We start from the raw sequence: 16,327 nt of genomic DNA, 5'->3' as shown, positions 1-16,327 counted from the left end.
CCTGAGCCAGGAGGAGGAGGGGGAGGTAACACCTCTGCCCAGGAATGTGAAGACAGGCTGCAGGAGAGAACCTGCTGGGGGGAGGGGTTAGTTTCAGTTTGGGGCTGGGTGGAGGAACACAGGGAACCCCAGGGCTGGGGTCTAAGCTCCAAGCTCCCTGCTCCCCCAGAAGGACTTGACTGAGGGGTCCTGGGTGTACCCACAAGCTCTGTTTTGGACTGTGTTCCTGTTGTCCAATAAACCTTCTGTTTTACTGGCTGGCTGAGAGTCTCAGTGAATCCCAGGAAGAGGGGTGCAAGGCCTGGACTCCCCCACACTCCGTGACACATAGTCTCAAAATGGCTGGACATTCTGGGGTTGCAAAAGCCTTAGCCAAGTGAAAAGAGACTTTCTAGTGGGTAAAATGCAGGCAGACAGGAGATAATTGGTGCAGGAAATCATAGGAATCGCCATGGAAATCTCAGGTTGGAAGGGACCTCAAGAAGGCATTGAATCCAGCCCCTGTGCTGTGACAGGACCAATGTGGATAGCAAAGAAGGGTCCCTTTAAAACCGGGAGAGCCCCTTTGCTGCAGTATCTCGTGGTGGCACCAGTGGAATGAATTGCCATTGATGCGCTGGGTCCTGGCCGGAGACAGAGGCAGGCAAGGCAGTCTCTGCTGGTAGCAATGGCCTGTTTCACCAAATGGCCTGAGGCTTACCCAATAAGAACTCAAGAAGCTGGGACAGTAGTAGGGGTCCTACTGACTGGATTCTTTACTGGGTTTGGGCCTGGGTGAGCTACAGACAGATCAAGGGAGAAACTTGGAATCCACAGTTTTAAACAGGTTGGTGAGATTCTAGGGATCCACAAAACTCCCTCCAGCCCAGCCCCAGTCTCACAGGATGGTGGAAAGGTTCAGTGGGACTCTAAGGTTCAGCTGGCTCCCTTTTCAGAACAGCACCAAAAGGACTGTGACAGCTTATAGAACAGCAGTCAACTGGAGAGACTCCTGAACCTCTGGGTCCAGACCCTGCCTCACTGAGCCACTAGGAGTCCAGAGAGAGTCCCTGCCCCAGGGGGCTAGAGCAGGATTTTCCCTGGGAACCCAACTGAGATCCTGACCCACAGCCCACTAGAATCAATGGGCATATTTCCATGGGATCAGGGCCTGAACCTTTTGCCCAGATCCAAGCCCCTCCTGGTCCCATGGTCCTGGGCACATGATTAAGGAGCTGCCTTCAGCACCACAGACAGCTCCTCAAAGCCAGCCTCAGTGGGGAGCCAGGCACACCAGCCCTGCCCCGGTGCCCTCACTCACCGGAACAGTGCCGGGTTTGGCTGGAAGGCAAACAGGTGGAAGGCAGCAGGTGACTCCCGCACAAAGGCCAGGACTCAGCAGGGTCTCTCCTTGGGTTTGTGTAAATAAAGAGAATAACCAGAACACAACCCTGCCTGAGGCTTGGCTCCCCTCCCCTTGGATCCCTGTGGCCTGCCCCCAGGCCTCCTGCCCCCACTGCCTCGCCAGCGGCCAGTTTATAGCCCCACCCTGACACCGATGCATGGGGAGGGGGAACTGAGCTAGAGTTAACTAAGGACCCTGCCCTCGGCTCAAAGAGACAGATTCTCATTCAAGAATCAAGAGTAACTCACTGAGTCAATGGAGAGATGCTGGTGTGGGTGGGAGGGGAATGGGGCCTGTGAGGTTTATGCTGGGTCAGAGAATCTCACCCTGAGCTGCCCACTCTCTGCCCGCCTCTCCCGCGCCCAGCGCCGCCCACCTCTCCCGCGCCCAGCAATGTCGTTCTCTCACCCTGGGACTCCCATCAGTAAGAACTGATTTCACTGATTTGATGCACAGATGTTTCCAGCTGGGCATCCCCGGAACTGGAAGAGACAGACATCCAGCATCACTAAACCAGAGCCACAGACTAGCTCTTTGTGGCCTGCGGCAGGATCACAGAGTCCTCCTGCCTCACTGGAGCAATGTACCCAACAAAGCCGCCTGGTGAGGGCTCCCCCACTTGCCCTCACTCCCCTCCTCCCCATCCCTGAGTGCCCCCTGCAGGCTGGGCCCAGGCAGGGGCACCACCCGCACACCTGTTCCCAGCCATGGCTGGTGCAGGCAGACTCACTGTCAGTGGTCGAGTGTGCAGAGCTTTAGGGCGCATAGCATGGGAGCACGGGGGGACTGTCCATTGCTACAGGGAACAGGACATGCCCAGGGCCCTGCAAGCAGACCCACAGGCCCCGAAGCTGCATAGTGGGCCCCGTGTTGCACCAGGCGCTCGCACTGACAGGATATAAGGGGAAGTCTCTGAGCTCTTGCCCCCCTGCTCCTACCTTCAGCAGCGATAACATCTGACATCAGGGCCAGGATCCCCACACGGGTATCTCCCCTGCCCATCTCCAGTTTTCGATGGAAAATCCCCAACAGCTCTGAGGGATGGGAACGGGCTACAGGGAATAGGAAGCAGAATGATGGGCAGTGAGGAATGAGCTCTCCTCTCCTGTGCTGACTCAGGGATCCTGACCCAGCAGCAGGAGCTTCAAGGCACCCCATACACTGCTGGTCTGGGCTGCAGCCTCTCATCACCACCCCCTTACCGAGTTGCAGGAAGATGTGGGAAATCTCCGTGTGGTTCTCCCTGCAGAGCCGATAGGGCCTCTGTGCTTTGGAAGTGACCTGCGGGGATATGGGAACAGGTCGGAGAAGCCTGCTCACTCAAACAGGAATCTCCCAAAGGGTTCAGGGCCCGATTTTGCAACTCCTCAGACTCCAGTGCAGATTCACACTGATGGGGCTGTGAGTAGGACTGAGAACTGGATTGGGCCATGTGACCATCACAGACACTTAATAATTAATGGCAAAGGCCCTGCAGTACGTACTGTGTATGACGCAGCCAGAGCCCTGAGAAGGAACTAAAGGGCCTGATCCTGCTCTCACGTCTACCAGGGTAAATCAGGAGAAACGCCCCTAGACTCCATGCGGGAGAGGACAACTGGGCCCACAGACACTAAGGGCCTGATCCTGTGAGGTGCTGAGCACTGTCAACTCCCGTTGTATGGAATGCTGAGGGCAAAGGGAGGTCTCCAGTACAGGGGGTGGGGAGCACTGTGCACTCTACGGATGCCTGCTGGGGTCCCTGAGATCTGCTGGCCCCAGCACAAACACGCCAGCCCCACTTCCCCATACCTGGTAGCTCAGCGTATGGGAGATAGCCTTCACATGCACCTCTGGGATTGGGTTGTTGGAGGAAGAGGCCTGCAAGATCTGTCCCAGAACCTGCAACAGACAGGGAGAGATGTCAGGCCGAGCCGGCACAGTGAAGCACGGCACTGACATCAACTCATCAGCCACAGGTGTCTGCTTCACCCCTGGCTGAAGGCTCTGGGGAGAAAGGAGGGAGGTGAAGAGGGGAATTCTGCTTAGTGCAGAGATCCAGATTCTGCGCTGACCCTGGTGCAGCAGCTCACTGGCCATGATGGAGTCACTTGTGCCTGACATGGGTGGGATTGGGGAATTGGGCCCCTGGGCTGCCAGAGCCCCAGATCTGAGCAGCCCTGACACATGGACTGCTGGAGTTCTGGATCCTGGTCCAGAATCAGTCTCTCAGCCAGCCCTTCCCCACACAGCAAGAGCCATCAGTGCTTTGCAGCCTGGGTGCTGGCTAGGTGTGTGCTATGCACACTTGAGAGATCTCCTTCCCTTCCCCACGCCCCAGCTACTTTGCACAAACCTGATTGGCTGGGGGGAGTGCCACTCAAACACACAGAATTAACTGAGTGGGAGGGAGGTTGAACGAATGGTGTGGGGCAGCCTGGGAAATTTGGCTAGAAAACAAAGCAGCAGCAGGACAGGAGTCCTGAGCTGGGGCAGGGCGGGAGCTGCTGGCAGGAGAACTGGCTGGTGGCAAAAAGGAATTTGTGTAAACTCTCAGCCTTCAGCAGACCGGAGCTGAGACCAGTAACCGACCCACCACGCTGAGCTCACCCAGCCTGCCAGCACCACCCAGAGCACAGACCGGCTGGGCTGACCCAAGGGGGAGAGAGTCTGTGTGTGTCAAGCCAGGCGTGCCGGGGGGGAGGACAGCTGCTTTGCTGTAAGCTGTGCTGTGTAACCACTACTGGGGGTCCTGGCCTGGGTCTGCTCCGGGTTTTGCCTGGGTCAGAGAACAGTGTTGTGCTGTTGTTATTTGTGGTGGTTGTTCCAGGGGTTAACTCCAAGGAGCGGGGTTGGTGTTTTCCTGAAGGCATGTGGTGGAGACCTGGGACCCCTTCCCAGCCCTGGGAACCCCCTCCAACATACTGCAGCTGATCTGACAGCTCACTTGCTGACCCATGGAGCCTGCAGGGGGCTGCCATAGTCCATGGACCCTGCAGGGAATGCCCCCACCTCCTCACCTTGGTTATGTAAAAGGCCTCAATGTTCTCCCTGTACTGAGCCAGGAGCAGGGGGATGTCCCCGTAGATCTGGTTTTGCAGATCCTTCCTGGGCAGCAGGATGTTCAGCATTGGCCCCAGGGCCTTGAGGACAGCCAGTTTGACCTGTCAAGAGACGAGTACGGGGTGACTGCCGGCTCGGTCCCCTGCGGCTCAGTCACTCAGCGCTACTCACTGGATCCAGTACTTCTCCTCCCAGCACTGGCTGAGGCACCGAGAGGGGTAGGGACCAGCCTGAGGCACGGGGAGACCGGTTTGGCCTCTAGATTTGCATGGACATTGGCCAAGGAATCCTGGCTCTTAGCCTATTGCTCAGTCCTCCACCCCCACAGCCCCTAGCATCCAGTGACATTACCCACCCCAAGACAGGAGAGATTTCCACCCTGGGGTCTGCTCCGTACAAAGGGGCCGGGGCAAAAGGGCTTGTGGGGGAGATGCAGAGCGAGTGAGCCGTGGTCACAGCGCCTGTCCGAGCCCCTCACCTGCATGTCCTCGCTGGGCAGCCAGACGCTGATGAGGTACTGGTACATGGGAAGCAGGTATGCAGAGAAGCGCTGGAGCGTGATTTGTGGATAGGTGCTCCTCTCCCAGCTCCTCAGGTACGTGCTGATTGCCTCACACATGCACTCCAAGGCTATGAGGGGTGGGGGGCAAAGGGCAGCTCAGTCCAGAGCTGAGACATGGTTCATTACAGACCAGCTCAAACTCTGCTACACTCAGTAACTTCAGTCTCTGCAGGGGTCTATTCCCGCGTAGCCCCCTGTGCCCCGGGGCTCATGCTGCAGACTCCGCCTCCTGCCCTGTGGGATTCATGCTGCAGACTCTGCCCCCTCTGGGGTTCATGCCGCAGGGCCAGGACACATGGGTCTCTGCAGATTGTGACCTAGGGTTGCCAGCCCTCCAGGATTGCCCTGGAGTCTCCAGGAATTAAAGATTAATCTTTAATTAAAGATTATGTCATGTGATGAAACCTCCAGGAATATGTTCAACCAAATTGGCAACCCTAAGAGGGTCCTCAGGGCATGACATGAGTCCCTGCAGTCAGCAGGCATGACAGAGACAAGGCCTGGACCTGATGCCATGGAGCCAATGATGGTGCCCTGTCAGTGCGCCCAGATCCAGCACCTACACACCCTTTCCCCAAGACACTGGAGGGAACCAAGACCTCTGCTAAAAACTGCCTTCCATGTACAGGCGTTTCTATGGCTCCCACCATCATAGTAACTGAAACACCTCCCTGCCTAATGAATTAACCTGCCAGTCCCCCCTTCCCCCGGCAGGGAGAAGAACCCAGGCATCCAGACCATATTCTCCCTCCACTTCCTCCGCCTCCATAGACTAGAGACGGGGTCAAGAGGCAACGCTGGGGTCTAAATCAGGGTTACACACCCAGAGTCCAGGGCTGTTCAGATCCTAGGGTTTGGTCTTTATAAAGATGGTTCAATCTGCTAAATCGGGGTCCCACTCCGGCTTCGATGTGGGAACACACACATCCTGGTCATGGGGTGCTGGGATCCGGGGCCGGACCAGCTCCATCTCTACCCACCATCTAGAACAAAGGGTTGCCCCAAGTGGTCCCCTCACCAGTGCAGAAGGCCCCTCGTCTCCTGCTGTCATCTATCCCTCGCATCACGGTCTGCATGGTGGTCAGGGTGATGCCCAGGAAGGGGACACACCGGTACACTGCACAGAGAGAAGACCCAATCAGCCAATCGGAGATGGAGGGGACCGGCTCCCAGCCAATCGCAGGCCCAGGGACACTGCAGGGTGCGAGCATCCCCGAAGCACTGGGCCCATGCAGGGGACAGGGCGGTCCCGTACCGCTGGCAGCTATGACCTTGCCCAGGGTGAGGAGGGTGAACTCTGCTGGCAGCACAAAGGGCCTCAGGTGTTTCTGGAGCTCCCTCATCACCGGGCTGAAGCAGCAGCCAGCGAGGGCGGCCAAGGTGTCACTGGCAGCCGCCTGGAGCTCACTCAAGGCCTCCTGTGGAATGAACAGCAGAGCCGATTAGTCATCCAGAGTTGTGGGGGCATAAGGGCACCAGCCCCAAGGGGGGATGTGCCCTGGCTGAAGTGGCAGGGGCTCAGGTACTAGAGGGGCATTCTCCGAACACCATGAGAGGTACTGACCCCGCAAGGTGGAGAATATTTGGCATGGCCTCTGCCTAGGATGGGTCCCCTTCTCTTCCTGGGTGACCTCCCACCTTGCCTTCTCCCTTCAGTGAAGCTGGCCCACTGGGCCAGAGCACCCCGACATGCAGCCCTGTAAGTGCCCTTCTTCCAGCCTGTCTGAAGCCACCATTGGGATTTGTGCAGCGTCTCAGGCCAAGAGCCACCAAGGAGATTTACATACAGCTCCTCTAAACTCAATGGGACTTGTGAGTCTAAAACCCCTAGGGGGCTTTGAAAATCTCAGCCCTAGCCCAGCATGTGCCCTGGAGAGGCCCCACCCCAGACAGGAGGTCCTGGTCAGATGTCTCTTTGGAGCAGGGGGTTTGGCTCTTCCAAGCAAACTCCTGGGCTTTTCCTCTGGGCAGAGGCACTTTGCCCTGAACCTGATCCTGTGGGTGAGCGGAGCTGGTGTAACAGGGCACGACCCCACGGACCCCAATGGCACTGAACCCGCTCAGCCCAAATGGGAGCCTGGCACGACCCCACTGGCGGTGGACCCGCTCACTCTGTGTCTCCTGAAGGAGTCTCTGGCCCAGGGGAGGTTCTCGGGGGAGCTGTGGGCTGCCCCCTCTTCTGGCCTCCGTGCCTAGCATGGCGCATCTCCTGGTAGGATCCATACGGGTGACTCTCGCTGAGGGAGCTGGGAGCCCTCTCCAGAGGCCTGTATCCCACGCGGGGCCTGGGGGTTGGCTCCCCCAGACCCACGGAGGGAAGCTTTCACCGCGGGAATCCCCTGTAGCTGCCCTGGGAGAGTCACTCACCTCTGGAGCTGCCCTCATCTGCTGGGAGGCCACAGCAATGAGGCTGCCGATGAGTCCTGCCTCCATCTCCTGCTCCAGCAGCATGGTCCTGAGGCCTTCGTATGCCGCCACCTTCTGCCTGACAGACACCTGGAGCGGAGAGCCCAGGGGTGGGGAGAAGGTCAGTGGAAAGTGGCCTGTGGCTTGGGGCACGGAGCCAGCTCCCAGGGACACCTGCAGGGCTCCAGTCAGGCCAGGAAATGGAGGCATGTGTGAAGCTGGGCTGGATTCAGCTCCCACTTACACCAGGGACCTCTGGGGAGTCCCTACAGATTCCCCTGCATAGCAGGGATCAGGGTCGGGCCCTGACTGCCCAACACCTGGCTCTGATGGACCATGAGGAGCTTAGGGGATATTGCACCCGCATTCAAATTAACCCCTTTGGCCACTGTGATGCTGGTGTGAATCCAGAGTAGCCCCACTGAAGTGCATGGAGTCACTCCAGATTGAGTGGCTGGAACCTGGAGCAGGATGTGGCCCTTTGTTTCTAAAGCTCCTTCCATGGGGGGGACTCAAAGTGATTTCCAAACACAGGGACAATCCCAACTCTTCTGATGTCAGCAGCCCACTGGCTCCAACAGCATGGAGGGGAGCAGCGTTTGGTCCTCGTATGTAGGGGTCACTTCACCTGCCACTGAAGTGCAGCCACCTCTGGGGAGGACAAGCACTTTTTAACTATTCACAGCAACACAAGGTAGAGCAGGAAGTGTCCTGGTGAGACACACAGTGCTTGGGGGCATTAGCTTTTGCTGTAGGTCAGCTGGCCAGCCACATGGAGACAGACAGGCCAGTGTGTCACTAAAGGAGCTGCTTTACCTCATCCTGCTGGAGGATCTGGACTAGGAGGGAGGCCACAGCAGCTGGCTGGACCCTGGTTGCCTGCATGATGCGTGCCACAATGTCCTTGTGGTCTCCCTCATCTGCCAGCCACAGGAGGTTGGAGATCCAATGGTGCAGACCTGCAGAGCGTTGACACGAGGCATGCAGGTGGTTATTACCCCAGAGCTGCAGGGGGCTGGGAAGGGGCCAGCATTACCCTGGTAACCAACAGGCAGGCCCTGAGCACCCCAGCCCCTGGCCCTGAGATCTCAGCTCAGCATCACTCAGCCTATCAGCTAGAGATATGCCTGGAGGGTGACTTGCCCTCAGACTGCCCCAGCTCTGGGTTAAATGGGACCTGGACCCAAAGTGACCCTGCACTTGGCTTGGGTTTGGTTCCCCTCAAACAGCTAAAGCCCAGGAGTGAGTCTGACTTGATTCCTCCCTCACTCCCCTCCCCAACCAGACACCCAGGGCCAGATCCCACCTTCAGGGATGCTGGTAGGCTCTGGGAGCTGCTTTGGGCAGTTGGAAATTCTCCTGCCTTGGTCGCTGGGTGTCCCTGGGCTGGGCAGAGGCCACTCCATGGGGTTGGGGAGCAGGGCCTGCAGTGCACACGATACCCTTGTCAAGGACAAGAGAGGACGGATGCTTCCAAGGTTCCTTTGCACCCATATCTTGACTTTAGCAAAGTTTTTGATATGGTCTCCCACAGTATTCTTGCCAGAAAGTTAAAAAAGTATGGATTGGATGAATGGACTATAAGGTGGATAGAAAGCTGGCTAGATTGTCAGGCTGAACGGGTAGTGATCAATGGCTCGATATCTAGTTGGCAGCCGATATTAAGTGGAGTGTCCCGGGGTCAATCCTGGGGTCAGTAATTGTTCAACATCTTTATTAATGATCTGGATGATGGGATGAGTTGCACCCTCAGCAAGTTCGCAGATGACACTAAGCTAGGGCAAGAGGTAGATACTATGTGGGGTAGGGATAGGGTCCAGAGTGACCTAGACAAATTGGGGGATTGGGCCAAAAGAAATCTGATGAGGTTCAACAAGGACAAGTGCAGAGTCCTGCACTTAGGAAGGAAGAATCCCATGCACCGCTACAGGCTGGGGACCGACTGGCTAAGCAGCAGTTCTGCAGAAAAGGACCTGGGGATTACAGTGGACAACAAGCTGGATATGAGTCAGCAGTGTGCCCTTATTGCCAAGAAGGCCAATGGCATATTGGGCTGTATTAGTAGGAACATTGTCAGCAGATTGAGGGACGTGATCGTCCCCCTCTATTCGACATTGGTGAGGCCTCATCTGGAGTACTGTGTCCAGTTTTGGGCCCCACACTACAAGAAGGATGTGGATAAATTGGAGAGAGTCCAGCGAAGGGCAACAAAAATGATTAGGGGTCTGGAACACATGAGTTATGAGGAGAGGCTGAGGGAACTGGGATTGTTTAGTCTACAGAAGAGAAGAATGAGGGGGGGTTTGATAGCTGCTTTCAACTACCTGAGAGGTGGTTCCAGAGAGGATGGATCTAGACTATTCTCAGTGGTGGAAGAGGACAGGACAAGGAGTAATGGTCTCAAGTTGCAGTGGGGGAGGTTCAGGCTGGATATTAGGAAAAACTTTTTCACTAGGAGGGTGGTGAAGCACTGGAATGCGTTACCTAGGGAGGTGGTGGAATCTCCTTCCTTAGACGTTTTTAAGGTCAGGTTTGACAAAGTCCTGGCTGGGATGATTTAATTGGGTATGGGTCCTGCTTTTGAGCAGGGGGTTGGACTAGATGACCTCCTGAGGTCCCTTCCAACCCCGATATTCTATGATTCTAGGTCTCTTCCGACCCTGATCTTCTATCATTCTATTATAAGTGCTAGAAACCAAGTGTTTTGTGGCGAAAGCCAAGACTCGTGGCAGCGATTGTGCAGCAGGGACCCCAATTCCTGGCACACACAGGGCCCTGCCTCTGAAATCCAGAGGGTATCCCTAAACCCGCTGGGGAACAAACAGGAGAGACCCTGCTTCCTGCCCCAACCCCTTCTGATGTCACTTCTTGGAGTGGTTCCTCTTACCTCCACTGTGCTGTCCCACTGTGTCAGCCATTTCTGCTCTTCCACTCCACATGCCGTACAAATAGATACTTGGTCAGTAGCAGTGGCTAGTGGTGAGTTCAGAGAGTTTCTCTGCATATCACAAAGGAGAATAATTACTGATGGGCTTGAGCCAGTGCCCCTGACCTGTGCACCTGAATGCTGGAGAAGTTTGGGATCCAAACTGGGATCTGGCTCCAAGTTTCATGGTTTTCCCCTTTCTCTGTAATGGATCAAACCAGAAACCCAGATCCAAACACCCCCAAATGCATTATGCGCTCAGTCCAGTTTGGAGTGGGCAGGAGCTCATCACGCAAGAACCATGATCACAACTGACACCGATTGTTCCCCCACCCCGCAAGGCAGTGCAGAGACAGAACACCCCTCTTGCCCCTAGAGGGGTCCATCCAGGGTGGGGCTAAGGCACATTGACAGGGCATCAGGGCAAGAATAGATTTCCCCTGCTGCTTCCCACTGAGTCACCCACATGGATCCTCAGCACTGAGAAGAAACAGGCAACCAATAGCTCCCGTCTCTCCTTGGAGACGCGCCCTGATCCTGCTGTGAACATGGGAGGGGATACTGGCTGTATACCAAGCCTAGGAATCACTTCTATTCCTACCCATCCATCTCTCTAATTTAATCCATCCAATCACCCCATCCATCCAATTATCCCATCCAATCAACCCATCCAATTCACCCTTCCATCCATCTGTTAGCAAATATCACGATTTATGTATGTTAATATGTATTTATGTATGTAATTTTTATGATTTTTGTATGTTAAACTCTCATAATTCTTTTATATACTAATCAAAAGCCTTTTTATTTTGTGCACCTCTATATTTATTGCCCTATACATACGGAAACTAAAATCTTCTTTGTCCTTCAATTGAATCTAATGGGTGAAGGAAAAATGATGGTGTGACATTGTCTAATTAAAATATCATGCAAACCATTATTGCTATCACTATTATATCATCGCAACAAATCTTACACAAAAATATAACTTATGGCCAGAAAGGGTTAAACAGCTTGCAGGCTAACTAACCCAAAGCCAACCTTTAAAGACATGTGCAGAGAAAACATTTGTGTTTTTGTGCATTTACATATGACTGCCTGATGGCTAAATTGCCTTGTGTTAATCTGTGTGAATAATTAACAACAATGCTTAAGAAATGAGGACCTATTGTTCCCTGAGGGATCCAACTTGTCAAAGAAGACCTGAAATTGTAGACCTTGAGTCCTGATCCTGTTTATCTCAGATCTGCTTGAGGCTTCATAGAGGGGAAGCTTAAGCCGTAAGGACTGAGATCCCAGTCCTATGCTAGAACGCCCTGCAATGATATTGGATTATAACCTATGAACTATTTCTAAAACTCTTTGCAACTACAAAGCTCATCTCTGCTATGAATCTGAATCTTAAGAATTAAACTCATGTCTGTACAGATATTGATCTTTTAACCACACTCTCTTTTCTTTTTAATAAATTTTGGTTTAGTTAATGAGAACTGGCTGTAGCGTGTATTTGGGTAAGATCTGGAATATTCATGAACTTGGAAGGTGATGTGTCCAATCCTTCGGGATTGGTAGAACCTTTTCTTTTACATGATGAAATAAGATTTTCAGAAATATTCATCATATTTGACTTGGGTACCTGGATTGAGGCCTGAGGCTGGGTTACTTTAAGGGAACTGTGTTGTTGGTTTCTGGACAACCAGGGAGGTAATAAAGAAGCTGTTTTATGCTGTCTTGGTAAATCTAAGTATTGAAAATATCCACCAATTTTGGGGATTATCTGCCCCATTCTTTGCGGTTCGCCCTAATTGGGTAACCTCAGTTGGCCCCCACCCTGGTCACAGATGGAATGTGTGCAATCTTTTACCCTGACCTTACTAATATAGCCCAGACACCCAGGGAAGGGACCCCCTCAAAATGAATGAAAGGTGTCTACAGAAGTATGTTATGGGAAATTGATAAGGGTACTTAGGATCCAGTTATGTTCTGTGATTGAGAAGAGGTTATTCTTATTGCAGATGGATTCTGTAATGGATGAGATAATGACCCACTGAAAGATGTTTTTAACTCATTAAGAACTCTCAGTTGTCACAGCTGTTATTCATGACTTGGTTAGAGATTCCTTTTTGCTCATCAATCAGGTAAACTGAGGAACATGAGTAATTAGGAAAATAGAACACATGGTAAAATTAATCACAGGAAGATATTTTTCCCTCCAAAAAGAAGTATCTTTAGCTCGCACCCTAGAAAAGGAAAGACAGTTAGATAGCTAATTTGTGAATGAACACTGCCAGTATTCCACTAGACACAGAGGAAAGGCCCAAACTATCTTCTCGTTGCCATCTACTGGGTGTGGTAGAGTATATCTTCTTTCTGCATTCTGTATAGTGCTGCATTAATCTTTTATTAAGTAATTCCATTTGCCCCTGTTATTTGACAATCACAAATCATTATTTCAAACATGCAACACACCCATCCACTAATGATGGCCATTTACTCACTCAAGTAAACCCACTGACTTCAGCAGGACTACTCAGCTGTGGGAATACACCCCAAGGTGTGTAAAATTTTCACAGTTGGGCCCTTAGTGAATCATTCTCCTGCCATCCCGTGTGATGACAGTTATAGATAATTACTGACAATGATTACTACTGAAAGACTGAGATGCTGTATCATTTTTTCCTTATGTTTTTCTCCATCAGGATATCTTGTTTTGAACAAAACACTGTTGCCCATCGAGCCTATGGATTTTCTCTTTTCAAATGTTTTGACCCATAACTAATAAGTATCATAATTATTAAATGATTTTAAAAAAATCAGAACCATGTGTAAATAAGCCCTAGGACAGACCCCCTAGATACAAATTCACTTGGAAAACCCACTCCTAGAATTAGCTTAATCCAAATTCTGGGGAGGGAATGGACCTGGATCTGAGATTTTCTTTCTGCCCTACACAGCTGCCAACTGTGGGGCTGGTTACAGACTCAGAGTTTGTCCTCCCCTCCCCACTCTTTCCCCCACCTCCTCTCCTTGACCCAAGCCCCTCGTCTAGTAGAGATGGACTCAAGCCACAGAATTCAAATCTGGATCCAGATTTCCATGTCTGCCCCCCAAGTTCAGGGGTTGTTTGGATCAGAGGATAGGGTTTGGTCCATTATAAAAAGAAAGGTAATTGTGAAATCTGGATCTAGGTTCAGATTTCAAACACGCAAAGGTTTGAGGAGTTGGCTCTGGATTTGAGTTAGATCTTTCTCTGCTCTACAGACATTGCTCAAACCCAATGGTCCATTGTCCAACACACCAGGCCTGCCTGTGTGCCTTGTCATGGAACGTCCCACAAACCTGCACCCCCCAGTCCCAAACCTCTGCCCTTCTCAGTAAATAGCCGCTAATTCACATGGCCCCTTCTGGAATCCCCTGGCTCAGGCACTTACCCACAGAAGGTCTCTCTGAGCTGTACTCACTAACCCTGCTCCCTCTGTAGCCCTTGGGTCTCAAGAAACCCAAGACCCTGCTGCTCCCTCCACACCACCAAGCCAACAGGCACAGAACTGGGGATGCTCCCCCCTCATTTATACTGAGGCTCCGCCCATGGCCACACCCACCTGACCTGTCCCCAGTGTGATTTCACCCAGAGATGCTTTGTGATGTGGTCCCTATGGCAACAGCTGGAGGGGTCACCACAACACCTGGAGGGATGCTGCTGCCCAGCTTGGCCCCACCCCAGTGCAGTCCTGGTAAGAGAAGAGGGTTGAAGGACCCACCCCTCCCCTGGGGGTTTGTTACCACCAGCAGTTACCACGCCTATGCCATCACAGTTATGTCAGAATAGCCCTCTAGCCTAGATGTGGCAAAAACTGACAGAAGGAGCTCAGCTGCTGGTGCAGGAACACCCCCTCCCCAAATGACATTAGCTGCACAGACTAAAGCCCTCTTCTCTTGGCATAGCTGCATCTCACTGGGGGTTTTGTCGGCAGGGCTATGTTCCAGGGGTGTGTGGGCTTTTCCACACCCCAACTGACATAGCTAGGCCAGTTCAAGTTTGAATGTAGACCAAACCTCGAGGCTGGGATGCTGCGCTGAAAATAGCTTCATTTTAGAGGGGAAAAGCAGGAAAGTCCAACCCAACTTAGTGTTTCTTACCCTCTTCAGACTGGCAACCACTTCTACAAAGTCAAAGTTGTTTACACCTCTCTCTCCCCCAACAACTTTTACTGTAAAATTAAGTGTAAAACGATATCCATGATAGCAGTCATAAGGCAACAGAATTGATTTGGGTGTGTGTGTCTGGAGTGGTGGACCAGGAATATTTGATCTTGAAGGGTAAGTATGTGCAGGGAGAGGGGGAGTGAGATTTTCTTTGCTTTAGATTGTAACACAGTTTTCAATGCCTCATGACCCTCCTGATTGCCTTTTGTGACTCTTCCTGGGGGATGGGACCCACCCGTTGAGAAATACTGCTCTAAATTAACTGTCAAGTAAGACCTTGTTAGGTCCACCCACCTCAGAGCTGCTCAGATGGGGAATCTCATTCAATTCATAAACTGGACAGATCAAAAACTCCAACTTTTCAATAAGATCTTTTAGCTCTCATCTTTATGCTCCTAATCAAGAATCCCAGCAATTTGGACTCAGGCTGCCAACCAGAGAAACTTCAGACCTGAGTGGAGACACCCACCTCAACTCAGAGGCAGAAAATCCAGCAGTGTAGAAAGCAGGACTTAACGGATATTAAGATTATATCCATGATATTGAATGACAAATCTGCCATGGCTACTGACAGCAACTTGGGACCAACTTGACCAATATTCAAAAGCCTTCACAATTCAACAGAATCAGAGGAAACATAGAGAAGTTCCTGCCTTGTTGCCTGAAAAGGAATGCAATGCTTATGTTAGGTCTGGCTTGTCCTCAAATCAGAACCCTAGAGTAGTGTGTTATCCCTGTGGGGAAAAGACTTAACTGGTGTTTACCCCACTCACTTGTAGTAAAACAGACAATACAAGATGGAGCCTTTGATGGAGCCTTTTTACTGTTGAGCAACAACTCTGCCTGAAGGACCTGTCAGTACATGCTCTTTCCCACTAGATAAAACATTGGATCCACCCAATGAGGATACTGAACTTTACGAACAGGAAATTTCCCTGGCACAACTGGCTAGAGCAAACCCCTCTTTAGCAGTCTGTGTAATGTGTCTCCATATGCTGTCCATCAGAATTCAGACAGATTTGGGTTTCATAAAGCTTGGCAGCTCAGAGAAACAACGCTCAGCTCCAGAACCTCTGTGTGGAGCTGTGATGTGGTGCCCACGCCATACAAGGCCTTAGCGAGTTAAGGGGACCAGGTCAGACCAGCTGCATCTGGAGGAGGACCCAGGGAGCAAGGAGGACTAATTAAAGAGGAAGCTCAGGTGGACAGGAACAGGAGGAGTCTGTGTAAAGCCCAGCAGCTGACTGTAGAAGGAGGCTGCTGAGAGAGAAACTGCAGTCACTGTTAGGGTAAGAGAAGGCAAGGTAGGAAATAGCCCAGGGATACAGCAGTAAGGGAGAGGACTGGGCAGACCTTGATTGCTCTGGGCTGGAAAAAAGTATAGAGGGAGGCCCTAGGTTCCCCTCCCAGACACTGGAGAAGTGGGACCGTTAAAGGAGCAGTGGAAAAAAGAGTGCCTGGAACAGTGGGTCTGGAGAGACTTTGATGCACATGATCCTCTGGAAGGGGGAGCTACAGTGACCTAGCTGGAGGGCCAAGCCACGAAGTGACAGTAGCCAAGTCCTGAGAGAGTGATGAGTGCTACCAAAGGAAGGGGCATTGGCCTGGCAGAGCTAATCCCCGGATGCAGTCAGAAGGAGGCGTTCCAGCAGTGAGTAGAAAACCCCATGACAGGAGCGGCTGGAGATCAAGGTGAACGATCCTCACCACCATCTCGGGCTATTACTGCATGTGGCAAGAAAGAGATAAGAGAACGCCCTGGAGAGTATGTTCTAGCTCTCTCTTACGCAATACAGCATCT

General features: G+C 52.3%; 1 protein-coding gene across 1 annotated transcript in view; it reads right to left on the bottom strand.

Moving 5' to 3' along the window:
- Nucleotides 1-16,327, bottom strand: part of LOC140899888 (maestro heat-like repeat-containing protein family member 2A) — a 57,946-nt gene that overhangs the window by 33,969 nt on the left and 7,650 nt on the right. Inside the window, exons 3-12 of the mRNA XM_073316147.2 lie at nt 8,211-8,353; nt 7,356-7,484; nt 6,244-6,406; nt 6,007-6,105; nt 4,905-5,056; nt 4,384-4,527; nt 3,176-3,265; nt 2,587-2,665; nt 2,323-2,436; nt 1,793-1,866 (exon numbers count right to left, since the gene is read on the bottom strand). Of these exons, the coding sequence (XP_073172248.2) occupies nt 1,793-1,866; nt 2,323-2,436; nt 2,587-2,665; nt 3,176-3,265; nt 4,384-4,527; nt 4,905-5,056; nt 6,007-6,105; nt 6,244-6,406; nt 7,356-7,484; nt 8,211-8,353 (1,187 nt within the window). The remainder of the gene's footprint in view (nt 1-1,792; nt 1,867-2,322; nt 2,437-2,586; nt 2,666-3,175; nt 3,266-4,383; nt 4,528-4,904; nt 5,057-6,006; nt 6,106-6,243; nt 6,407-7,355; nt 7,485-8,210; nt 8,354-16,327) is intronic.

The sequence above is a fragment of the Lepidochelys kempii genome, chromosome 17, assembly GCF_965140285.1.
Source record: "Lepidochelys kempii isolate rLepKem1 chromosome 17, rLepKem1.hap1, whole genome shotgun sequence".
Taxonomy (NCBI): domain Eukaryota; kingdom Metazoa; phylum Chordata; order Testudines; family Cheloniidae; genus Lepidochelys; species Lepidochelys kempii.
Note: the sequence above shows the minus strand (reverse complement) of the source record. Positions and strands in the feature narration are given on the sequence as shown.